This window comes from Grammomys surdaster, unplaced genomic scaffold (genome assembly GCF_004785775.1).
Source record: "Grammomys surdaster isolate TR1022 unplaced genomic scaffold, NIH_TR_1.0 255, whole genome shotgun sequence".
In the NCBI taxonomy this organism is placed as follows: Eukaryota; Metazoa; Chordata; class Mammalia; order Rodentia; family Muridae; genus Grammomys; species Grammomys surdaster.
This window is the reverse complement of record NW_021604696.1, coordinates 6,816,637-6,843,316: the sequence shown is the minus strand read 5'-3', so window position 1 is coordinate 6,843,316 and position 26,680 is coordinate 6,816,637. Positions and strand designations below refer to the sequence as shown.

The following is a 26,680-nucleotide window of genomic DNA, read 5'->3' as shown; positions in this document are numbered from 1 at the left end:
CCTAACCCCTAGCCCCTGTATGTATGTCTGTCTGTGTGTGTCTATCTCCCCCCACCACGTCCTAACCCCTAGCCCCCCACCCTGTAAGCAGCCCCCTAGGCTCACTTCTTTCCAAGCAGGAACTTGTGCAGTGGCCCGCCTCCCGCCATCTCCATGACCAACATGAGCGCCTCGGCCTGGCACACGCCGATGAGCCGCACGATGTAGGGGTTGTCAAGCTGGTGCATGATCTGAGCCTCTCGCATCATCTCGTCCTTGTCAGCCTTCTCTGTGCCCTGCTTCAGCACCTTGATGGCCACATCGATCTGCTTCCTGCCCAGCGCGTGGCCACAGACACAGCACAGGTGGGGACTGGGCGAGCACAGCCCACACCTGGCTCCCTGCCAAGGTGTCAGCTCCCAGAGATGCCTGGACTACCTCAACCAAAGTCACCTTCCCAGGGAGTGCCTATATGGCCTGTCAACACAGGGGTTCCCCCTCTGCATAACTTCAGTTCAACCAAGCCCTCAGAGCATAGCCCAGTGTCTCCCTCTCAGGGTCCCCAGGCCTTTTAGGTAACCATCCAGCATGTCACATCCTGCCCTGTAGTCTGCTTCTCAGGCAAATGAGACAGACACCCTGGCTCCTACAGCTCCTCCACTCTGGTGCCCACGCCGTGGCTAAAGGGCCCATCGTACTTGCGCATGCGGTAGACTCCCTGGCGCACTGAGCCAAAGTTGCCACAGCCGAGTTCGATGTCAGCCACGAGGAGGTTCTCTCGCTTCAGGAAGAGCTTCTTGTCCTTGAGTTCCTCGGGGTCGCTGTAGGGGCTCTCGTACACACTTGTGTCCATGGGCATCGGCCGTGGCTTGTCTGGCGACGCTAAGCGTGCTGGGTATACATACAGTCGCGCACTCTCAGGTTAGAAAAGGATGGGAAAGGCCGAAACAAGCGGGGTGGAGCGAGTGGGACAAGGGAAGGGGAAAGCTCAGACACACAGCCACAGGCCATGATTTACCCGCCTTCATATGTTAGCATGCACCAGGAGACACAGGCACATGGGTGGGCACTGTGACTGTGAGCATCGCTGTGCACGGGGCAGACCCCTGGCAATGGCTCTGGCTTTGTCATCTCTTGCCAGGGACCCTGCTTTCATCTGGGCATAAGCGCACCCACAACTCCGCCTGTTCAGCTCACCTGGTTCAGGGGTATATCCATCTGAGTTCAGGGTATCGATTCGTCTCTGAGGCTAAAGGTCACAGGGTCAGCAGCAGTTAGTGAGACCCAGCCCTCTCATAAAACCCATGCCTGCCAGGGACACCCTAGGGACAGTCTCCAGCATGGCAATCTTTTCCCCACCGCAACCTCCCTCCACACATCCTCCCAATGCCATGTCTCAACGCTGAGGTGCCACGGGCTCACCTGAGTGAATGTGGACGGGTGGGCTGGGAGGGTGGGCGCAGCAGCTGTTGAGGAGCGGAAGGAACGGTGAGTTTGGGAGACAGACCTCACACATGCCTGTCTGTCTCTTGTCTCTGCCTGCCTTACCTGCGGCACTGGCGCTGGCACTGCTGTTGGGACAGACCTCCTTCAAGTGGTAAATAAGTCCATCCGCCTTCAGCTTCAGGTACTCCACCAGCTGTGGAAAGGAGTGTCAGGTGGGGTCTCTCCCTCCCCCGCTCCCCAAGCTGAGCCCACCATCACAGGGTTCTCTTCAGAACATGGACAGCCTACCTGCCAGAGTGTGTCAAACTTGGTGCCTTCAGGGATGCAGTACTTGCCAGCCTTGTCTTGGCTGATGAGATAGTGGTACACAGTTTTTCCATAGACCAGGGACAGCGCATAGGTGCCCTGCTCCTTCCGGGGCCTCAGCCTGAAGGGAGGGAAGGGTGTCACTGCTATAGCAACATGAGGGACTTCCTGTGCCTCGTGCTATGGGCTCCACACCCAGAACCTCTTGAAGCAACAGCAGAGAATGAGAAAACCACTGCTGGGTGTCAGCAAACTTCTGCACCTTATGGTGACCATGGAGGAGAGAGACAGAGAGAGGAAAGCTGAGTGGACAGGAAACATGAAGTAATGCAAAGGCAGACTTGAATCTTTTCCCAGGGGAATACTGCTGGCACACAGAGGATATGGAGCCGTGGAGGTAGGTCACCCATCCATAGGACCTACCTGTTCTTCCAAGGTGGTGAGACACTTACTACCCTCTGAGAGACAGCTATCTCCAGGAGTACCCCATCATGAGGGGTACATTCAGCCATGAAGGACATAAGGACCCATAATCCATGAAGGACACACATATACACAATGGCCACCATCCCTGTGCACATTCACATGCTTCTGCACATGTGTGTGTGAGTGCACACACACACACACACACACACACAGAGATCAAACACATACTAAGAATCATACAGTGGCAGCCTCACATGAAACCCCATGGCAAAATCATTCAACACCTCAACACAGTATTGTGTGAAGACCACCGGTGACTGACACTCAGTCACTGTGATGGTTTGAATGAGAATGGCCCTCCAAAAGATTATTTATGCTTGGCCCCCAGACAGTGGGACTACTTGGGAAGGATTAGTGGGTGTGGCCTTGTTGGAGGAGGTGTGGCCTCATTGGAGGAGGCATAACACCGTACAATATTAGAGCTATGCTAAGTCAGAGGTTCTTCATTTGGGCACTGTTCCCACCATCCCATTCCATACTCAGACTTTCTGTGTCTTCCTTGAGGCTTTAGCCTGGTGGTACCCTCAAATGCCCGGTCTTTATTTGTTCACAACCTGGGTCCCACAACCAGTGCCCCAGCCTATTATGGCCACCTGCGCCTACACTGCAGCCAAGGCCTCCACAAAGACCTGTTCTCCCTGTAACCACCCTCATGTCTCTTCTGAGCCACCTTCACTGCCCTCTAGCTACCCAGACTTCCTCTGTCCTCCTCCAGGGTCTAGCCTAGTGAGTACCCTGACCTCCCATCTATGGCTTTTTTATAACCCACTAGATTTAGCCTGAGTCCCACAGCCAGCACACAGGCTTCACAGTCTAACCTTTGCTATAGAGGATCTAGGCTTGGCCCAGGATTGTCCCTCCTAGCCCCCAAACCACAGGACCTTCCCAAGTCACATCCAGCCTTTCCATCAAACAGATCTACCCCCACACTGCAGGCTTGGAAGAGAAAAGCTCCTCTGTCCACCTGCCTTCATGCCATCAAAGCTACTTCCAACCTCTAGACCCAACCTTCCCACACACCTTCTCTTCTTCCCCAACCTGCTCTCTCCATAACAAATTCAGAACAAAGGAAGTTCACATGTCCAGATTTCTTCACAAGAATACCAATATGAATCATCAAGCCGCCATCTTTTCTCCAAAACCTACCAATCCTGTAGAAACATTTGCCAACGAGAATTGTCTATACCATTAGTTCCCAACCTGTGGGCTTCGACCCCTTTGGGGATAGAAAGACCCTTTCACAGGGGTCACCTAAGATCACTGGAAAACACAGATATTTATACAATTCATAACAGTAACCAAGTTACAGTTATAAGGTAGCAACAGAAATAAATTTATGGTTGGGGTCACTACAAAATGAGAAACGGCATTAAAGGGTCACAGCTTTGGGAAGGTTGAGCACCCTGCCCTGGATGAACTTCAGGATACAGAATTTAGCCAATCATAAACCTTCTCAAAGAATTCAAGGTGCTTAAAGAAGACACTAAGAAACTGGTCCATGACATTGAGGAGAGGGAGCTGGAGGAGGAAACTGCCGGAGTAATGCCCAGGAGAACGGGATTCAGTCAGGAGATGGAGACACTGAAGGAGACTCAAGCTGATGTGAAAATGGAACTGAAAAGCCCAACTAGAAAACTCAAAGGAAAGCCTTACACGCAGAATATATCAAGTAGAAGATAGAATATCAGACCTCAGGGATAAAGTAGAGGCTCTAGACCACACACACACTTTTAAAATCGTAATTTCAGGATATCATGAAAAAAATAAGCCCTACAACTATAGGCATAGAAGATGGGGGCAGTGGGGGTGGGAGGAGAACCTCAAATTATTGGCATAGATAAGGTCTTCAACAAGATCATAGAAGAAAACTTACCCAAACCAAGGAAAGACACACCTGTGCATATACAGGAACTCACAGAACTTCAAACAGACAAGACCAGAAAAGAAAGTCCCTGCAGCATATCAGTAAAGCATTAAGAATATGTAACAAAGAAAGTGTAGTAGGAGGGGCCAAAGGAAATACACAAGTCACATAGAAACATCTGAAAACATCAGATTTCCCAGTGGAAACTCTGAGAGCCAAAAGACCCTGAAACAATGCATGCCATGACCTGAAAGCCTGACTGCCAACTTGTGATGGTTTGTATATGCTTGGCCCAGGTAGTGGCACTGTTAGGGGGTGTGGCCTTGTTGAGGTAGGTGTGGCCATGTTAGAGGAAGTGTGCCATTATGGGAATACTCTTTAAGACCCTCATCCTACCACCCTAGCAATCTTCTGTTTGCCTTCAAAACAAGATGTAGAGCTCTCAGCTCCTCCTGCCTGCACCATGCCTGCCTGCATACTGCTATGCTCCCACCTTGATGATAATGGACTGAACCTCTGAACCTGTAAGCCAGCCCCAGTTAAATGTTGTCCTTATAAGAGTTGCCTTGGTCATGGTGTCTGTCCACAGCAGTAAAACCCTAAGACACAACCTAAAATATCATACCCAGCAAAACTATCTGCCATGATTGGAGGAGAGATAAAAACTTTCTACAACATAAATAGCCTTAAAATTTGTATAGCTAAGGACTAGTGAGATGACTCAGCAGTTAAGAGCACTGGCAGCTCTTCCAGAGGTCCTGAGTTCAGTTACCAGCAACTACATGGTGGCTCACAATTACCTGTAAGGGCATTTGATGCCCTTTTCTGGCATACAGGTGTACAATGAACACATTCCAATAATGATTTTAAAGATCAATACCCTCAATTGTCCAATCAAAAGACACAGACTGACTGAATGGATCAAGAAACAAAATCCATCTCTCTGTTGCCTACAAACAAACACATCTTAATTTTAAAGCTAGGCACAGCCTTAGAGTTAAAGGATAGACACAAGTACTCCAACCAAATAGGACCAAGGAGCAAACAGGCGTTTCTATTCTCATAGCTGATGATAAAGGTTCACAGGGAGAACCTGGCAGGGCCTTCAGCCAAAGCCAGCCTCAACTAATTGTCCAGGAATCTCACTCTTCATTTTTCTTGGTCTCTTGACTGTCCCCTAAATGAGTCACTGGCCCTCATGATACCACTGTTGAATTGTGTTTGTCTCTCTGCTTTCCCTAATACTGCCCCTGACACGCCCCACCCCACCCCACCGTGTTCCCCAATAGCATTGGTCCTCCAAGCCTCTGATTCACCTGTTGGCTCTGTTTTTTCTGAGGTTCCTCTTATCTCAGTTGACTACTAGCTCTAAGCCTGTCCTAAATAGCTTTTTGTTGAGTAAAATGTTTGCGAACTTCACCTTTGGGAGGTACAGTTTCGCTACATAGTAACCAATCAGAGCCAGTACAGTTTCGTTACATAGTAACCAGTCATAGCCAGTCTCTGCTGTTGGAGGCTTCCAATCTCCACAAGGACTGGAGAGTTTTACTTCAACTTGACACAAGCTAAAGTCATCTGAGAGGAGGGAACCTCAGTTAAGTTAAAATGCCTCCCATGAGATGGGGCTGTAGGCAAATCTGTAGGGCATTTTCTTTATTAATGATTAAGAAGGGAGGGCCCCATTGTGGGTGGGGCCTTGCCTGGGCTGGCGGCCTTGTGTTCTATAAGAAACCAAGCTGAGTAAGCCATGGGAAGCAAACCAGTAAACAGCACTCCCCCATGGCTCCCGCCTCCCAGATCCAGTCCTGTTTGAGTTCCTGCCCTGACTTCCTCTGATGATGAACAGTGGTTGGAAGTGTAAGCCAAATAAACCCTGTCCTCCCCAAGTATCTTTAGTCACTGTGTTTCATCACAGCAGTGTTATGCCTGACTAATACACCCTTCCAACCTACTGAATCTCAGCTGAGCTGACCTAAATAGAATTGCTCAGAGGGCTCACAAAGTTGTAAACATATGGTGGGGTTAGAGTTAATAAATTCGGGAACATTTTGTTACACAGCAAAAGCTAACTGATACAAGTGCAAAGGTTTCCTCTTAGGCGGGATGGGGGAAGATGGTTAACCTAAGTTATTCAAAGGTTGTCTTCTCTGGCTGGAAAGATGGGTCAGCAGTTAGAGCACACTCTGCTCTTGCAGAGAAACCACATTTGGTCCCCAGTGTCACAACTGCCTCTAACTCTAGAGTCAGGCAGATCTGACGCCTCCCACCTCCTCAGTCACCCGCATACATGTAAGCATCACAACACACAGATATCCACATATTTACATAATTAAAAAGAGTACTTTTTGTTTTGTTTTGTTTTGTTTTTTGGTTTTTCGAGACAGGGTTTCTCTGTGTAGCCCTGGCTGTCCTGGAACTCACTCTGTAGACCAGGCTGGCCTCGAACTCAGAAATCCGCCTGCCTCTGCCTCCCAAGTGCTGGGATTAAAGGCGTGTGCCACCACTGCCCGACTAAGAATACTTTTTAAATTTAAAAAAAAAAAAGCGCGCACACACACACACACACACACACACACACACACACTGTACTCTAAATTGAACCTCATCTCTTTTCTTAAACCGTGGTGCTGGAGCCTGCACTCTGGGCTGTGTGCCAGCTGAGCATACACTCTAACACTGGGTATATCCCCAGCCCCAGCAAATTATCATTAATCAGAATTTAAGAGATATCTCAGGGCTGACTGGGAATACATCTCAGTGGTAGAGTGCTTGCCTACAGTAGGCAAAGTTATGGGTTCAATCCCCACATTGTGAAGAAAGAAAGATGGAAAAATACCTCCCTCAAAAACATTAGAAATATCACTACAAGTTATAGTTCAACTGTCAGGTAGAATAAAACATCGTATATGCATGTATGAATATATAATATATGTATATATATAAATGTATGTATACATTTTAAAATATTTCTTAAGCCGGGCGGTGGTGGCACACGCCTTTAATCCCAGCACTTGAGAGGCAGAGGCAGGTGGATTTCTGAGTTCGAGGCCAGCCTGGTCTACAGAGTGAGTTCCAGGACAGATAGGGCTACAAGAGAAACCCTGTCTCGAAAAACACACACACATACACACACAAAAATATTTCTTATTATTATTTCATTATTTATTTTAATTTTTGTTTTCAATGCATCCTAACCACAATTCCCCCCTTCATTCCTCCCATTTCTATCCCATCTTATCCCCTCTCTCCCCCACATCCACTTGATTATCATTTTTAATTATATATATGGGAAGTGGGGTATGTGCCTGTGAGTGCAGGTGCCTGTGGAGACCAGAGGTGCTGGACCCTCTGGAGCTGCAGTTACAGGTAAGCCACCCCCGTGGATTCAATGCGGGGGACCCACTGATCCATCTCTCCAGCCAGGTATATACACTCTTCCCTCTCCACCCACAGCAAAGTCCAGGAGAGAACGATATCTCTGGGGAGACCTGCATGCTCTCAGCACAGACCTCATGGGTGGTGGAAATTAAGGGTCAAGGGTCAGTTCTTCCATGTCGATCCTGGGGAATGAACAGCCCTGGGGAAGGAGGCAGAGCAATGATTTACCCCAGCAGGACTCAGGCACCCAAGAGAAAGAGAGGCCCTAGGAACTGTCCCTCAGACTATTTGACGTAAACACTGTGCTTTCTGGGATCACACAGAGAGGCAGGAGCCAACTTTCTTCTATACGGATGCCTAGTGACTGGCTGGTATCTGAATAACATTTATACACAAAACACACTCAAGAAGAAAGCAGTCGAATGCCCAGCAGGCTTCCAAAAAGAGCTTCAGAGAGTCTCTGACCATAACAAACTCATGAATAGCTGCATGAACCCAGACATGGCTCAGACACACACAGACACGGTCACACAAGGAACCAGGGCTGATACCTTACCTGCCCACGCTACTGGTTTATATGTATTAATTCCTGTGATTCTTTACACAGGTCTCAGGCAGATACTGCTGACATCTATAGAATAGATTGCTTCAACATCCTCCCTGTCCATACCATTGCTGGCTACCCAGCCCAAGTCCCATAGCCTGCAGGCGGCAAAAGCTAGGCTCAATGTGGACCAGATCTGGAGTCCTTCCAGTTCACTGTGAGGACTTTGCAGTATCAAAATACCTCTGCGCATGTGCACACAGACATATTTGCTCTCTGAGCCCACGTGCACACTCAGGTCTGCCTACTCGGCCCCCAGGATTTCAATCAATAAACCCCTCATCAACTGCACCCCATGCCCCACATACAGGAACTTGCCGTCGGTCTGCTGGCCGGAATAGAGTTTGCGCTCTGCCTCCTCGCGAGTCAGGCTGCTGTGATACCAGGGCATTCGCTCGTGGGCTGTGGTAGCAATGAGCTTCTCCACCTGTGGGGCCTGGCTGATGATGGCCTGCTCCAGCGCATCGCCCTGAGGAGGAGAGAGGAGCGTTATGGGAGTGGCCAAGCGGCCAGCAACCAGAACCCACTTGCTTGCTTTCTTTAAGAGGAACCTACCTGCCTAGGCACCACTAGGGTGTGTTTGCAAGTTGTTGAGGGAAACCTCCGCCAGTTCTATGGTCTCCTTCCTAATCCAATCAGGAAGGCACCGTGGCCAGGCTTCACCTTCTAACCCAGCTTGAAGCTCATTATCTTTAAGATCCTACACAATTTCTTGTTCAAGAACAAGAACTACAGACCATAGTCCCTGTCTGCCATCCTTCTGTAGGCCACAGGCCTGCCCTTCGTGGTCCTCTCTGGCACCTTCTGGCCCCTCATAGATGGTCAAGCACCACAGCATCACTCAGGCTGTGCAAGACAAGCTGCCACCACGTCTTCCTTCTAGGTCGTGGGCTCAAAATCCATCCAGTGAAGACACAACATCAGCTCCCTTGGGGACAGCAATCCTCTCTGGCCACCATGACCCGCCCACGTCCCGACCACGCCCCTCTGGCCACACCCTCACCTCCAGCTTCCAGGTCTGGCGCACGTAGTCGCGCACCATAGCATCGCGCAGGCAGTCGAAGACCCCCGGCTGTGGCTCGAGGCCGGGCGGCCGGTTGCAGGGCTTACGCAGGTTGCAGGGCAGCCCGTCGGGGTCCTGCGAGTAGAACTGGCAGAGCTCAGCCGGGCCGCAGTGCGCCTTCCCGCCCGCGATGGCGTACGTGCCGTTGAGTTGGCGCTCGATGGGGAAATGGTGGAAGCGCACGTCGTGCACCAGCGACAGCACGTAGCCGCCCAGCGAGCGCAGGCACTGGCGCAGCAGGAACAGCCCGTCGGCCATGCCTGCCAGCTTCAGGTGCTCCTCGGCCTCGGCCCGCGAGATGCTGCCGTAGAAGAACGGCAGGTGCGCCGCAGGGTCGGGCATCGCCGGGCCCTGTGGGTGCAAAGGCGTCGCACGATCATCGGGGCACCTGATCTTTGTACGGGAATCAGTTCCAGAGAGAATCTGCCCTGTCCTGGCACCCATCCGAGTCTGAAACCCACTTCTGACTTTTCGGGGACCTGTGCACAGCATCCAGCTACCCCAAAGGTCCCCAGGCCCTGAACTGTGCCTTCGTTTCCCAAACACATGCTGCATATATGTGTATGTGTGTATTTCAGGCTGAAGATATTGTACCTGAAATACTGTCATTCCCTTTCAAAGGCCACACACACTCAGGAGGTGGCGGTGAATACTGTGATAGGAGTGATACAGATTGAAGTCTGGAATTTTAAGTATGATGTAGGAGAGAGGTTACCATGGCTAGAAGGGCCTCCTCCTCTAGCCCAGAGTGTGAGGATGAGGAAGAACTATCTCCTCAAAAAATCTTTTATAAGGGAAGCTGTGCACTGTTGGTGCATGCCTTTAATCCCAGCACTCGGCAGGCAGAGCCAGGTAGGTAGATCTGTGAGTTCAAGGACAGCCTGGTCTACAGAGCAAGATCCAGGGCAACCAAAGCTACACAAAGAAACCATGTCTTGAACAAAACAAAACAAAAACACGAGGGGAGAGTGTAAGGCTAACCAACTGCTCATCAGGGAACCCAGCCCCAGCCATCCAGGCTTCACAGAGGACGCCTTTGGCCTTCTGTAATTCCCTCTGCCCCGCCCCCCACCTCCCCTCTCTCTCTCTCTCTCTCTCTCTCTCTCTCTCTCTCTCTCTCTCTGTCTCTCTCTCTCTCTCTCCCCCCTCTGCCTTCCTGAAGCAGTTTCAGAAAGCATGAACTAATCTGACTATCCAACCACAGAGAGATTAAGGTTGAGAGTCAGGATTTAAGTTTGTTAACTCTGATGCAACCATTAGGACAAAATGGGGGGGTGTGTGTGGTTGGGGAGAAGAGGGAAGGAGAGAGGGGGAGACAAGCATAGTGGCCTGGGTCTGTGACCCCAGTGTTTGGGAGGCTGAGGCAGGAGGGTCACATGAATTTCACATGAATTTAAGGTCAGACTGGGATAAATGGATGGGTGAGTGGGTGAGTGGGTAAGTGGGTGGATGGGTGGGTGGATGGATGGACAGATGGACAGACACAAAGATGATAGACAGTTCTGAGATAGATAGATAGATAGATAGATAGATAGATAGATAGACAAATCTGAGATAGATGGTAGATAGACTGATACATATATACATACATACATACTAACTACAGATCTGAGGTAAACAGACAGACAGATGGACAGGTAGACAGATAATCTGAAAGGCAAATAATTTTAAATTGTCTACCCTGAACTCCCCAGAGGGCTGCTAGAATCCTGTATCTTGTTCGGGCTTGGGTTACACCAGTGTCTGAATTAATCAGAACTCTGTGTGCATTAAGATTTAGTGTATCTGTTCTGTCAAGGAGAACCACACAGCGCTGAGCCCTGACTGCAGATCTGTATGCAGGATGTTCAGGCCGTGATGGGCACTGTGACTGTAGCACTGATAAACTCTTAAAGTGCCTACAACAGATGGGGAGGGATGGGTAAGAAGGTTGTCAACTCCTGCTATGCACAGCAGTTCTAGAAAACCCTCTGCAAACACTGAGTTATGACTGAAAGACAAATGCACACTTAGAGCCCCTGGCCATGAGGCCAGTATGTCACTATTGGGGAGGGAGCTTGAGGTAGGGGAGACTCATGTAGCCCAGGTTGCCCTCAAACTCACTATGTTGTTGAGATTGTTTGAATTCTTGATCCTCCTGCCTCCACCTCCCATACACTGAAAATATAAACCTACACCAATACACCAGGCTTAAAGGTATGGCCTAGGCAGGCCTTGAACCTGTGATTCTCCTGTCTCACTGTCTTTGGCATTTGCCTAAAAGCATTGGGTTCCCATCCGAGTCAGCTGTATTCTATGTCTGTCTGTCTGTCTGTCTGTCTGTCTCTCTCTCTCTCTCTCTCTCTCTCTCTCTCTCTCTCTCTCTGTGTGTGTGTGTGTGTGTGTGTGTGTGTGTACGTGCGTGTGTGTTGTGTATTTCACAAGACCTGATTGGAATACACATTGTTGGGCCGGATCTGGATCAGAGCCTCTGCCTCATGTGGGAAGGCCCAAAAAGTATGCCACCCCACAGGAACAAGAACTAGAGCCCTATGTTGCTCATGCTCCGTGGTGATGTTATCTGTGACTCAATAATTCTTTCCACTCAGTGTATATCTGCAAATTGTGGGGAAAACACCATATTGTTTTGAGGATTGCAAAGTTGAGGCAGCAGGTGAATTCTCAAATACAGAATCTGTGAATAATGAGGGCCGATCTCTCTGATAAGCGAGCAGAAGGTGAGCTGCAGAATCCAGAGCTTAACATAGGAAGACCACTCACTCTTTCCATTCTCAGTAGTCTTGCTTTTCTGCAATGCTGAAAAAACTTCGCCCATCATAACGATTACCTGTTGCTGACCCAGGAAGACTCAGTGTCCTCCTTATGCAAATGAAGGCAACAGGGTGTAAGGACAGGCTTGGTGACTGAGAAAGGCTGTGTCTGGTAGGAATGGGCAGGGATAGAGGCTGGAACTGAAGAAGATACTTGGACAGGAGCAGGCTGAGGCCTTGGTCTGGGCAACCAGGGCTGCTGATCACATGACATAGATGCAAGGCGGGAAGCCATGGGCTGCCCCGCCCCATAACAGTTGCAAACAGTGACCAGAAACCCACAAGATCAGTGTAGTCTTTGTCTTTCCACTGAGACAAGACGGTTACCAAACTGGCCAGGTGATACATACTTGTGATCCCATTACTCGGGAAGCTGAGCCAGAAGGACTGAGTTCCAGGTCAGCCTGGGATACAGTTAAGGCCGGCTGAAATAGTGAGACCCTGTTTCAGAAAACTAAAAAATGAAAGGGAGGGAGGGGAGAGGGAGCCTCCTTTAATGTTTTCAATTATTGTTTTCTGTATATGAGTGTTTTGTGTGCATGTATGTCTGTGGATCATATGTGTGCCTGGTGGCCACAGAGATCTGAGGAGGGTGGGTGTTACAGAGTTATGAGTCCACGTGCATGCTGGGAACAAAACCCAGGTCCTCTGGAAGAGCAGCCAGTGCTCTTCACCACGGAGCCATCTCTCCAGCCCCAAGAGAACCTTTTTAAAGAGTCTTTTAAGAGAGTTTTTCATGAGACTACTTCAAATAAGTCACCAAGTTACAGGCTCCTTGAAAAAAAAAAATGGAACCTGATAGAAAAACCTCCATGGGAGTTTTGTAGCAATTTTTATTCATATCTGTCAAACGTTGAAAGGGACGTAAATATTTCTCAACAGGTAAAGAGAGGCAGGTGTCCCCAGTGCAGACAGTGCAGCAGCACGCTGAGTGACCAAAGCAAAGAATGGCTGCCACCCGGGCTCCTGTCAGAACTGCAGCAAGGAGACCCTGTCAGTGGCAGCGAGTGGGGGCAACTAGAGGGGCCTGAAGGAATTGAGGAATAGTCTACAGTTTGACAGAAGTACAGTGTCCTGCCTGCACACGGCTGTCAGATCAGACCTCTTCCATGGGGCAGTCTGAAGACATCACTGGATGTAAACTACCTCCATTTTTAAACAAAGGGTGGGAAGAGCAGATGGGGAGTCTAGACATATTCACACCTCAGGAAGAACAGAAGCAGGAAAACAGAACGGACAGGTCAGCTTCCCTCCCGTCTCCATCTAACTGACTCCCATCTGAGCTCTCACCCAGCCTGGTGTCCTGCTCCACCCCTGGCTAGGGAGGTACTGCTTCATGCCAGCTCCTCTGGGGAATGGGTGCCATGTTCCTTCCCTTCTGTTTGGTCTCAGATCTCTCTGGTCCTCACAAAGTCCCTGCCTTGACCCCTTTGGCCCTTATACTTCCTGTGTTCTCTCTCTCTCTCTCTCTTTCTCTCTCTCCCGCCTATCTCCCCCCTTTCCCAGTCTGGCCCCCTTACTTGGTCATCGTGCCATAGGTACACAAGCTGTACACACACCTCCCCCAAGCCAGCTCTCTAGCCTGCTGTTGGCTTGTGTCGCCAACACCTCCCTTGATCTCCACCAACTGCTTCTATTAATACAGACAGATCCAGATCTCAGCCGCAGAATGTCTGTGGTTAGCTGACTCCTCCACTGTCTGTTTCCACTTGTGCTGAGCTCTGAGGCCTGCAAGCTGCTCTTAGGGGATTTGTCACCATGGCCTCCTTTGCTCAAGAACCTACTCGTTGCTCAAGAATCCTCATTGGATCAGAACTCGTCTGCCTTCTACTCCAGCCAGGCTGGGTTATTTGCTTTCCTTCAGACCCACTTCCAGATGTCTGTCCATGCAGGACTTTGCTGAGTGTGCCCTCCCTGGCCTTCTCTATCTCTGTCTCCCCAGACCCAGCCAACCCTTCCTGGAAACTCCTAAGGCTGCTTTACAGAGTACAAGGCTGTAGGATAAGGGAGGGGGGAGGGAGTGGGGACGTGTTCTGGGGAGGGGAGTTGGTAACAAGGATGGTCTCTGGAGCAGGAAGCTGTGGCAGGAAACTGTCAGTCACGTGGTGTGAGCAGCTTTGCCCCACTTGGCCACAGGTGCAGCCTGGGTAGTCGGATGTTGGTTACAGAAGAGGAGCCGGGGAAGGTTGGTTCTCGGGGTCCAGTACAAGGCTATAAGCCAAGACTGGCAGCTCAGACCAGAGGTCAAGGTGGCCCTGAGGAAGGGTTCACCCTGTTTCCTGCTACTGTGACAGCCATTATGATAATCAGGCCCCGCCAACAGGCAGCCAGCCATGTATGTGTCTGTATCCACCTTCCTCGCTTTTCTGGTTCATTCTCTCTCTCTCTCTCTCTCTCTCTCTCTCTCTCTCTCTCTCTCTCTTTTAAATCAGAGCTGAGGACTGTACCCAGGGCCTTGCACTCTCTGCCACTGAGCTAAATCCCCAACACCACGGTTCATTCTCCTATTCATACAACATTGGGACCAAGTCCTTAGGGATATGGTAGCCAGAGATGCTGATACCAGAGGAAGATGCCAGAAGAGGCAGAAGATGAAGGGCTAGGGGCAAAATGTTAGCACAAGTCTTTGTCTCCTGCCTGTAGCCAGGCCTGAACAGGGTGGCAGAGCCGCTCCCAGGAGCAGGCTCACCCCAGCCTCTCAGTGCAAACCTAGAGCCAGAGCATCACTCTCATTCAGACTACCTGTCCTGTCCCTGTCTGGACTGACCCAAGGGGAGGAAGCAGGCAGGGCTTGGGTTAAGAAGCCTACTATGGTCTTTGTTCCTCCCCGTCCCAGGGTTACTGCCACACCTTCTCCTTCAGTACCCTGAGACACGACAGAGAAGCCAGAGCAATCTGACATGTCCAGGTTGGGCACCTATTCGCCATGGCTGCATTCAACTCTCCAAAGTGCTATTGCTCCATCAGTGACCTCACTACATGGTCTACACATTCCTGTATGACTCTATCCACAGCAAATCCACGGCACAGTCAAGGCCAAGAATGAGAAACTATCATCAACAGGAAGAAGAGCTTGCCAACATGGATTCTACTGGTATCTTCAACTCCATGAAGAAGGTCAAAGCACGCTTGCAGTGTGGAGCCAAGAGGGTCACCATCTCTGGCCCCTAGGCTGATGCCCCAAGTGAACCACAGGAAGCGCGACTCAATCAGGATTCTCAGCATTACTTCCTGGAGCACCAACCGCTCGGCCCCCTGGCCAACGTCACCCACGACAACCTTGACATTATTCAGGGACTCATGACCACATTCCATGCCATTACCACCACCCAGATGACAATGAATGGTCCCTCTGGGAAACCGTGAGCATGAAGGCCATGTGCAGAACATTCTCCCTGCATCCAGAGATCATATGAGGACTGGAAGTCATCCCAGAACTGAACAGGAAGTTCACTGGCCTTCCATGTCCCTACCCCCAATATGACTATTGCTATAAATCTGACCTGCCCAACCTGGAGAAAGTTGCCAAATCCAGGGACATCAAATATCTGGTGAAGTAGACATCAGATGGCCTCCTGAAAGGCATCCTGGTCTATACTGAAGACCAGGTTGTCTCCGGCTACTTTAACAGAGATACATATTCCTCTGCCTTGGACACTGAGGCCGGTATTGGCTTCTGCAACCACCATGTCAAGCTCCCTTCCTGGTCTGACAAGCTTTAACTACTCAGCTATATTCCCAGCCCCCCACCACACACACACTTTTCTTTCTTGAAACAAGGCCTTTCTATACACCAATCCTGTCTTTACCCGCCAAGTGCTAGGATTACTGGCATGTGCTATCACACTTGGTCTGCGGACTTTCTCTTACTTATCCAGAATCACTGTGTCTCTGTTCTAGCCCCCTGTGCTCTCCCTCCATGCTCTCCCTCCCCTTTGGACCCCACAGCCTTCACCCAGATTCCCTCTGAAGCCATGATTGTTTTATTTTAGGCCATAGCGAGCTCCTCACTTCAGACACAGAGCAGGTATTTGTCAGTCAGCTGAGTCCCATCTGGATTATTCGATAAGCCCCAGCGAGCAGTGTCCTGTTACTGAACATACCATGGAGGGCAACGGGCTCTTTCCTGGTTTTTAAGGTTAGATTTGCATCTCAGATCTCCTAGAGAATGGCAGAGTGGACCTGGCCAGAAAGCTGGGATTCCCACTGCTCTGAGACAGGGCCAAGGATGATGCTCAGAGCTTCCAAGCTGCCAAGTACAGGGCCTGGTTCCCTCCTGTGCTAACACACCCACTCTGCACACCCTCCAGCCACAGGAGCCTGCTCAGTCCACTCGCTCAAGCCCCTTGGTGGGGGCGAAACAATCACGGTCCAAGCTCAGGGTCTCTGCACGACTTAGATATCGCCTTCCTCCATTCTATTCGGGTCTGCCCCCTGACCTCTCTCTAGCACAGCCTCTAGGTGGCTCCCCATCCCAAGCCCAACCCCTTGTGCTTTACCACTAAATATGATACACACATGTATCAATATGTCGACATTTTGGTTCCTTGCATGCTGCTTTTTCATTGCCGCTAAACATCCCAGAGCCAAGAAGGACTATAATCGGCTGTGATGAACAGGGACACACACACACCCCTTCAAGAGCTTGCAAGCATGAGGGTCACAAGAAGGCTGCGAGTAGGAGGCCTAGGGGCTTCACCCTCTAGCACACGGGCTGAGAAGACTTGCTCAGGTGCCTAAGCCAGCCACACCCTTGTCCTGGCTATATGATTCAGGATTCCAGCTGCCCCTCTCTGCTAGAAAGTTCATGTTCCCCTGTTCCCACCATCCTTCCCAGGATGCATCAGGCACCTAGGAGGAGGACCCTTCCACAGCTCCCATCTCCCACATCCCGGCCCTAATGGTCACTGTCGCTCTTGCTGTGACCTCCCGAGCCTGGCTTCTCCAGGCTAACCCCACACATCCCCTTTTCTCTCACAGCCCCTGTTTCCTCCCACACAGAACAAGGCCAGCGATTCCTTTCAAGGCTGTGGGACATCCTTTATGACTGGACCGTTTAACCTGCTCTTCAGCACAACTGCCACCTGGACACTATTACTCCCATTCCTCAGCTGGGAAAACTGAGGCCCGGAGAAGCTGATGCCAGGCTCCCAACCTGATCCACAGTCACTCAGGTCCAACAGAAACTGGCACTGATGTTTCCAACTAATACCATGTAGGACAGACTGCAGAGTTCCGAGCCAAGTCCCTGGCGACTCCATGTCCCCGCAGACCCCAACACTGCAGCTGAACTACTTGGACTGACAAGGCCTTGGGTGCTGGGGCCCAGAGATGGTCTCAAATCCAGCTCACTGAGCATCTGTCAACTGATAGGACAATGTCCCTCCAACCCTGTAGAACCACAGCCCAGCCTCCACTGACTCCGGCCTCCACTGACTCCGGCCTCCACTGACTGACTCCGGCCTCCACTGACTGGATTCTAGGAACTATGTCACCCCTAAGCAAGGAAGCTTCTGCTCTCTTGATCTCAAGCTATAGGACAGCACAAGAAAGGTAGGAAACATCGGGGTGACCCAGGACAGAGCCCCAGAGAGTCGAGGAACTGGTGAGGGAGGGGCTGAGCAGTGTGGAGAGGTGTTTGATGGCATTCTTGGCATCGACCCAATGCATGCCTGGATTACCCAAGTTAATACCAAAAACCTCTCCAAACACTAGCACCCACTGGGGACAGGCGGCATCAGCTGGTTCTAGATCAGCATGACCCCATTCCTGTGGTCCTTGGGCCTGAGCAGGGGTGGTCAGTATGAGGTGGTCCAGATGCTTCAGGCCTCATGGAAGATTCCAGAATCTGTGATCAGGGCCTGAGACCCACAAGAGCTAATAATAATAATTAGCACCCTAACAACCAATTAATTATATGGCACCTACTACGTATGTCCCTGAACACTGGTGTGTGCCCTCAAGCACCATGGGGATTCTGTGAATGATGTGTTGTATACAGAAACTATAAAAGCACAGAGAGGTGGGGTGACTTGCCCAAGGTCACACAGCAATAAGTAGCAGGCAGATCTAGATGGACCCAGGCCCCTGGGCCTAAAAGTATAAACTTCAAAACCATCCAGGCTTTGCCCACCAGGGTACCTGCTGGGGTTACACAGGTGAGACTTAAGGCCAGGTGGGAAATGAAAAAAAGCTTTGGGTTTAGCTCTTCCCACCTAGGACTCGGTGACCCCAGTCTTTCAGCAAGGCCTCAGTAAGCACCTACTGCGTGCTTGATGCCCTGGCTAAGACAAGAGCAATGAATGTCACTGTGATGGTTCACTACCCAGACCCTGCTATTTTCTGCCAGGCCTCACTGTCTGGGAAACCTCTTCCAGCCTCTGATCCAACAAACAAGGCAAGCACTTAACAGGCAGCCAAATCCGTATCTGCTTTTAACAGGTGCGCAAACCCAGATTCAGAGAGGCCAAGAAACTTGTCAAAGACACACAGCTACTGAGCAGAAATCTAGTGAATGGTTCCTTTGCCCCTGCCTTTAATATGAACTGCCTACGAGTGGAACCTGACTTGAGCCCCTCACCAGAACCACTGACATTTTGTTGTCTAAGCTCACAGGCCGATGGTACCAGCCTGCTTACACTGCTTTCTGAGGTCAAGGAGCTGCAGTCTAGGAACCCAGAAAACATCTCTTGTCCAAACACACTGTAGTGCTAGTGCGGGCACCCCTCAGGTTCCCCCGTCCCCCCTCACACACACAGAGTAAGCGACTGACACCCACTCACACTCCATCCACCAGGGGCTCCAGTCCCCAAAGGCCAAAGGGTGGCCGCTCACCTGGACACCCTCGATGCTACCACAGCTCACAGGGCACGGCAGGGCACAGCCGGAAGGCCTACTGTCCCCAGAGCGCTTTTTCTCACCAACACCTTTCTCTGCAGCTCAACCTATTTCCTTTAAGTGAAGACAGGAAAGAGAGTGGTGTTTGAAGTTGACGTCAAAGCAACAAAATGCTGTGTGGAAGGAAAATCACAGGCCGCCTGCTCCTGGTGGGGCAGAGCACATTTCCGGGGTGATGCAGCATCAGCCACAAGGGGCTGGGAACACAAGAGGAAAGTGGGGATTGTAGCAGCCAGGGATCCAGGACAAGTACTGGAAAGGCAGGGTCCTCAATTTTTCCCTGTCCTAGACAAGGTTACTATTGCTGTTATTAAACACTGTGCCCAAAGCAAGTTGAGGAGGAAAGGGTTTTTCTGGCTTACACTTTCACAGCTAACCATCAAAGGAAGTCAGGACAGGAACTCAAACAGGGCAGGAGCCTGGAAGCAGGAGCAGATATGGAGGCCATGGAGGGGTGCTGCTTACTGGCTTGCTCATCCTGATTTCTTCTAGAACCCAGGACCACCAGCCTAGGGATGGCCCCACCCACCATCAGACTGGCCCACAATGCAACCTTATAGAAGCATCTTCTCAACTGAGGCTTCCTCTCAGTTAACTATAATAAGTGTCAAGTTGATATAAATCTAGCCAGTACAGTGCCCAGTTTCTTGGAAGCATACCAGGGCAGGCCTCTGCTGGAACCCTTAGAGGCAGGCTAAAGCCCTAAAGCTGCGGTTAGGGAGGGGTGAGTCCACTAGGACTCCAGAGCTAGGCTGGTGTTCACCTAGAAAAAGCCAAGATGGCAGGGCTGTTCTAGAGGGGCTCTGGGAAGAATTGGCTCTGGAGTTGACGGGCATGCAGAGTGGGGTCCCTCGACCCTCACACACTAATCCAGCCCCGCACGGTTTCCCATCTTGGCCACTTCCCATATCTAAACCTCAGTAGAAATGTGGAGCACCCCCAAGATCTCTGGGAGCCGCAGCAGCTACTTAAAAGCATCAGAGGCCGGAGTTGAGAGAGGTGAAGAGGGAGGTGGGGATGGGTGGCATTCCCCTACTAGGCACGAGTGTTCAGTGCTGGGGGGGGGGGGATCCTGACCTCTGCAAGTCACAAGCCCTGCACTCCGTGCCCCTTTCTGTCCCACTCCATGCTCCTTCCTGTCCCAGAAGCTTGGGGCTGGAACCTGTGTGGTGGCTGCAGCCTCCAGTGTGTCTACTTCACTGCGGGAAAGGATGCAGATCGCCACAGATAAGGAGCCTATGTCCTGTGAGGTGTGAGGAGGGAGGCACTTCCTTTGAACTTCAGAGGGAAGGGCTACCGGATGCTAGGGAACTCGGCCTGTTAAGTTGTGTGCAGCGCATCTAGGGGGTTCCAGTAAACACTTGCTGTGGACTCGGAGCCTGGGAAGAAATTGAACCTGCACCCCAACACCTCCAGGTATGCCTCCAGGAGAGGCTATGTGGCTTCCTCCAGGAAACCTCCCTCTGCCTCACACTAGCCAGAGAAGCCTGTGTGTGCAGGTAGATGAAGCTGGGCAGGCCAATTCGGCTCCATAGCTGAAGGAGACCTCAACAGGGAAACATCTGGCAGGTGCCCTGGGAGGAGAGGAGATGGAGCCTCAACCTTCCAGAGAGGCCACACTTAACTCTATCGCCAACACCACCACCTCCACACCCCCAGCCCTAGCCACAAGGACAGCCTCCTCCACCAGGGTCCCTCCGGGATTGCACCCACACACCTGCGAGTACACACACACACACACACACACACACACACACACACACACGAGTGACTCAGCTACTTTCCTTCTGGGCCTGGCTAGGGTGCCTTCTACCTTTTGGGACTGTTGTGAATATGGCCTGAATACAAACTCTTCCTCTGATGGTGTAAGACTTCGGGGTCTCGGTTTGAATTTAAGATTAAAAGACCCCCACGGTCCCAGGACACATCCCGGGAGGAGTACATTCCTTAGTCAGAGGACACTTGCTGGATTAACATTCAGAGGAAGAAGGGAGAGCTTGATTAACATTCCTCAGACCACAGGGGAGGGAACCCACCTGTGGGTAAGGTAGGCCAAGAGCACACAGACACATTCCAGGAATCAGGATGCTGAGTCCTTAACGTAATAAACCTGGGCAAACAGAAGACACTCCTTGTCATAATCTGAGTCACCTAGGGACCGGACCCTGGAAAGGTCAGACTTTGTGGTTTGCCTTCGTGAACTGTACTGTACCCATAAGTACTGTACCCAGCTCTTTTTCGGGGCTCTCTCTCTTGCCTGCATTCGAGAGAGTCCTAGTGCACTAGTTTCATTAAACCAAACCTCATGTGACTACAGCAAGTCCTGTCCGTGAGTTTCTGTTAAAGCGTGTCCCCTGGTTTTGGATCTTAGAGTCCAACAATGGCTATTCCCTATTGTCAACTTGACTACATCTGGAATGAGCTACAATCCAGAACTGGAGGGCACTCCTGTGAGATTTTTTTGCTCGGTTTGAAGAGGGTGGATCTACTAGTCTGAACCTTTGAGGTGGGAAGACACAAGTCTTTGATCCGGATCTTGAGGCAGGAAGACAAACCTTTAATCTGGGCCACGCCTTCTGGTGGAAGCCTATATATAAGGATATGGAAGAAGGAAGTTTTTGTTCTTTGCCTGTTTGCCCTCAGCCTGTGTAGAGTGAAAAATTATAGATACTGGGTATATAGAATCCTTTTTAGACATATAAAATATTCTTTAGGCTTTCTTTATAAGGACATGGAAAATTTTCTGAGAAATTAAGCCATTTTTATGTTATGCCACCTTAACAACCATGAGCTCCCTCCCCATTCCTTGGTTTGTGGTTTTTCCCCTTAAAAACCCCTCTAAAACTGGCTGTCGGGGTCAATTCAGCTCCTGCGTGGGCATACAAATTGACCGGCAGCTAGTTGTCACGCCCTAATAAACCTCGCAATTGCTCTGGTACACGGTGTCTCGAGCAGATTACTGGGTGGCCGCGACTTTCTAAGACTTGAGTGAGGGTCTCCCCTCTGCGGAGGTCTTCACCTGCTAGCAAGCCTGTTCCTTCACTGGCATTAGAGCCTACTTACATATACTGAGACACCCAGCCTTGTGGACTGAGCAGCTACTGAAATCTTGGACTTTCCATTCACAGGCAGCCATCGTGGGATGAGCTGATCTTCGCCTATAAATGTTTCTGATTTATGCTGTGCAGCCCAGCATTCCCTGGCGCCCTCTAGGGGAATCTCTGGGGTACTGAAAGCTGCTAAGCACCATGTAGGAGGCTCGCAAGATTGAAAGTACCATCGTCCTTGCAAATGAACCCAAGCTGAGGCTAAGGAGAACTGATTGTTTGACTGCCACGAGCAGTCGCTTACTGTGTGCTCTTCTTGAGTGCTTCTCAAATGGCTGGGTTCTTCTGTAATCTTCAAACTGTAGGAATTTGGTTAAACTTAAAAATTAACTGCCCCAGGACACATCCCGGGATGAGCACATTCCTTAGTCAGAGGACACTTGCTAGATTAACATTCAGAGGAAGAAGGGAAAGGCTGATTAATAGTCCTCAGACCACAGGGGAGGGAACCCACCTGTGGGTGGGGAAGGCCCAGAGCACATACACACATTCAGCAGGACGACCAACCCTTGCCACTCACTGACAAGAGAGGTCCTTGCCACCTCATTGCCCAAAGACCAATCAGTTTAAAAGTCACACTGTTCTGCCAATCGTATTGTGCCTAATCACTGTTTCTCTAGTCCACCCCTTAAACTGTATAAAAACTGCTCTCAGCTTTAGCTCGGGGTTCCTCTTGCCTGTGTGTGAGGGAACCCCAGTGCACTGGTTATTATTATCATTAAACCTCATGTTTTTGCAGCAAATCCCCTGTCCGTGTGTGTTTCTGCAGGAGTGTGTCCCCTGGTTTGGATCTTAGAGTCCAACAAAACCATGTGGCAGTTGCCAGTACTCACTGGGTCACCTACAGTCAGCCTACCATAGACAGTGCGGTGCTGACCTGTTCCCCGTGGAGGTGACTGTTTAACGGCGGAGAAACAGACTTAGCAAAATGATAAAATGTTCTTTACAGCACACCAGTCCTAAGAAGGAAAACCCTGGGAAATGGAAGATCTATTCACATGAAACTTGGGTCAGGGCAGGTCAATGAATAGGGAGAGGGAGAGGGAATAGCAAGCAGGACAGCCTGAAGCAGAAATGCGTCATATAATGGAGTCTCTAGCCCTAGTAACTGGAGTGTTTGAGGGTCGGGGGATGTAACTCAGCTGTTAGTGTTTGTTCAGCATGCATAAGGCTCTGGTTTCTACACACAACACCACAGCATCACACAGTGGCACATGCCTATAGTCCTAGAACTTGGAAGTAGTGACAAGGAGTTCAAAGTATAGGTTGTAGAGGTGGCTTGCTGGTTTGGAGTGTAGGCTACTCTTGCAGAGGATCTGCATTCAGTTCCCAGAACCCACTTAAGGCAGCCCCCAATCTCCGAGAAACTCCAGCTCCATGGGATCTAATGCCCTCTTCTGGCCAATGTGGGCACATGTACTCCGATGCATAGATATACCTGAGAAGGCTAGGTTTATTCCATGGCAGACTTCAAATTGGCAGTTAAGACTAGACCTAAGAACTGGGCAAGTCCAGGCAAGCCCAAGCAAGCCAATTACTAATAGAAAAAAAAAAGACCCCAGGATCCGGCCTCCACGCCCCAATAATGGTTCTGGGATGCCTAGAGATGGAGTAAGGCAAAGCCCATCTCACCCCAGAATTCCAGTGTGCTTGAAATCAAGCCTGCAAGCTCACTTGGTTGTCTATCTTGGTAATGGGAGACCCCAGCATGCTGGACTTCTGCAGAATAAAACACTCTTTGCATTTCCATACTCTTTGAGTCCGGGGTACAGTTTTTAGGCGAATTGTGGGCCCTTACATACCTACACATAGTCACACACATACGCATAAGAAAAAATAATCTAGATGCTCAAAGTACTCCTTGGCTACGTAGGGAGTCTGCGGTCGGCTTGGGATACGTGAGACTGTCTCAGAAAACAAACGAATGAAGCAAAGAACAGTGCTTGGTCATTATTATATGAGAAGATGAAGATTCCAGAGATGAGCTTCAGGACAGCCAGCTCTGGGCCCAAACGACGGCCCCAGGGTTGTTGCCACCACCTGGTGGCTCCTCTCTCAACTGCACTTTCTTCCTGGGCTTCCGGGTGGGGAGTTAACTTCAAATCCTGTCAAAGAGCAAGAATTTTTTTTTCAGTATTCCCAGAGAATGCCCCCCAACACAGCACATTGGTTGAGTGGGTCCTATCTCAGTCTCTAAAGCCAGTGGATGGACATGGGTGTGGCCAGGTCAGGTATGGGTGGAAGGAAGGAATGCAAAGGATGCTGGGAAGGCAGAAAACCAATATATTGCAGAAATGAAATCACAGCTAAAAACAAAATTATACTGAGTAGTACTTTGTGCCTGCAGTGAGGGTAGATTTGATCTGACAACCCTACCAAGGAGGCTAACCTATGCTATAGAGAGAAACCCGCCAAGAGGAAACAGACTTGAGACTTCCCTAGGACATGGTAGAACACACAGAGAACACAGCCACCACCCGGCTAGACTCTAAAACTCAATGCCATCTGTTGCCTCACCCAGAGGGACAAGGGGCCAGGAAGCCTACCAACTAGAGGGGAAATGATAAGACAAAGGGCACCCCTTCTTGATGAAAATGAAGGAGACAACCATGGGCCCACAGGCAAGGGGTGCTCACCTACAGAAGGCGAATCCTGGGAGAGGGACAGGAGATCTGGGTCAGGGTGGGCTGCAGTTCAGAAGTGGGGGCCCAGAGGCTGGACTGAAGCCCACGATGGTAAACATGTCCAAACTGGTGCATCTCATCGGAGCTCCAAAGGACCCTAGTCCCTACTTTCTGCAGTGTCCCCAGCCCAGCATAGTGTCTGGCACACAGTAGGTATTGTCAGAATGAGAAAGCCGAGGCTCAGAGCAGGCCTAGGCAGGACCAGTAGTGGAATGAGGCTGGGCCCAGCTCTAGGTTGGATAAACAGCTGAAATCATGAGGTCTCAGGCAGGCGGTCTCTGTGAGGCTGGACACACTACAGCTCTCACCTCTTCCCTTTGGTCCTAGATGACCGAGCTCACAGGGCACAGTTGGGCAGCAGAGATATAGGATAGATGTGTCAGCTCTGATGGGCTATTTTCCCTTATAATCCCCCCGCCCCCGTCTCTGGCTTCTTCGACTGTGTTATGGGGAGGCCAGGCCCATACACGTCAGCTGTTAGGGAGACTGCCACAGTGAGGGACACTGGCCACTGTGTCTAGCACAGAGTGTCCACTTAATGCTTGCCCGAGTGGGGACCAGCTCCATAAATAACAGCTACAGATGCTGGTGGAGAGTCAGCCGCCTCCTTTCCATGCTTGCCCATGCTGCCTCCTCTCCATGCTCGCCCACTCTTCCCTTCTGCCCTTTGTAGCTCCCTCCCCTCCTAGTCCCCGGCTCCTGCCTTTCACCTCATGCCCGAGCCCCCCCCCCCGGAAAATCAACAAGGTAGGAGTATGTGGGGTACCCTATGGACTATAAGTCTTGGCTTTCTGGTCTTTGGGGTTGGCATCTTGGCAGGGCCACCTCTGTCTAATACATCAGGTTGCATGGACTTCAGCTTGGCAATTTTGAACTTAATGCCAGTAAAAATCCATTTTTGGAGGTGGGTTGACTTTTCTACTTGGCAAGGAACTGAACAGCATCCTCTGGGGGCAGTCTTGTCTTCAGTTCCTACATGAACAGGTCCAGAATCCCCCCCTACCCCGGGCTCTGTCAGATGACCTCGGGGCTACTCCACCACTCTCACCCCTTTGGAGACTTTAACTAAGAACCCTCATGTTCTATCTATGCATGAAGAATTAGCCAGGGACCTCACAGTATCATTGCTGTCCCCTAGAGCTGCAAGCACACTGACCACACCACCAGGGACCACTATTCAGCCAGGGTCTGTCCTGCCACCGCCTACCCTACCAGTTTACATGCCCCATACCCCACAGTAACCCAACCTAACCTTATATGCTCTGGGGACTAAAACAGCAGAGAAAGGTCCCTTGCCTGTGGCCACATTCATCTGGGCATGCATGCAGTTTTTCCATCTCCTGTAGTCACGCCCTCTGTCCATTAAGAGCCCCAGTGTGTCCTGGTCTACCTAAAGACCCAAGATCACTTCCCTACCTTGCTAACAACACATTCTGCTCCAGAGTGGCTTCTAGCCATGTCACTAGGCTTGCGGCCTCAAGTTATGCCTCTCCCATAGATATTATTATTATTATTACTGTATTTATTTTATGTGTATGAGTACACTGTAGCTGTCTTCACACAAAGAGGGCATCGAATCCCATTACAGATGGTTGTGAGCTATCATGTGGTTGCTGGGAATTGAACTCAGGATCCCTGGAAGAGCACTCAGTGCTCTTAACCACTGAGCCATCTCTTCACCTCCCATAGATTTTTTTTTTAAAGAAGATTTTTATTTATTTTATGTATATGAGTGTTCTATCTATACATACACCTGCCTGCAAGAAGAGGGCATCAGACTTCATTTCAGATGGTTGTGAGCCACCATATGGTTGCTGGAAATTAAACTCGGGACCTCTGGAAGAGCAGCCATTTAACCACTCTTAACCACTGAGCCATCTCTCCAGCCCCTCTCTGATAGATCTTAAATAGGGGCTGAACCCACCTTGACAGTGACCTTGTACTCTGGCTGTATCCTGTCAGTGGGCACCATCTGATTCCTCTGACTCACATCTCATCCCTGTTCTCACCCTTCCTTCGGCATCCTTATAACAGGGGTGCCAAGCATGAAGTCCCA

General features: G+C 50.4%; 2 protein-coding genes across 2 annotated transcripts in view; both read right to left on the bottom strand.

The window, feature by feature from the left end:
* LOC114627564 (tyrosine-protein kinase ZAP-70) overlaps positions 1-18,912 on the bottom strand; it is a 22,279-nt gene extending 3,367 nt beyond the window's left edge. The window contains exons 1-9 of the mRNA XM_028775428.1: positions 18,771-18,912; positions 9,067-9,477; positions 8,372-8,532; positions 1,714-1,852; positions 1,528-1,618; positions 1,402-1,445; positions 1,177-1,228; positions 678-870; positions 106-312 (exon numbers count right to left, since the gene is read on the bottom strand). Coding sequence (XP_028631261.1) covers positions 106-312; positions 678-870; positions 1,177-1,228; positions 1,402-1,445; positions 1,528-1,618; positions 1,714-1,852; positions 8,372-8,532; positions 9,067-9,468 — 1,289 coding nt within the window. The 5' untranslated portion in view covers positions 9,469-9,477; positions 18,771-18,912. The remainder of the gene's footprint in view (positions 1-105; positions 313-677; positions 871-1,176; positions 1,229-1,401; positions 1,446-1,527; positions 1,619-1,713; positions 1,853-8,371; positions 8,533-9,066; positions 9,478-18,770) is intronic.
* Positions 18,913-23,874: 4,962 nt separating this feature from the next.
* CUNH2orf92 (chromosome unknown C2orf92 homolog) overlaps positions 23,875-26,680 on the bottom strand; it is a 35,875-nt gene continuing 33,069 nt past the window's right edge. Inside the window, exon 9 of the mRNA XM_028775356.1 lies at positions 23,875-24,045. The gene's annotated coding sequence lies outside the window, so the exon portion shown is untranslated. The remainder of the gene's footprint in view (positions 24,046-26,680) is intronic.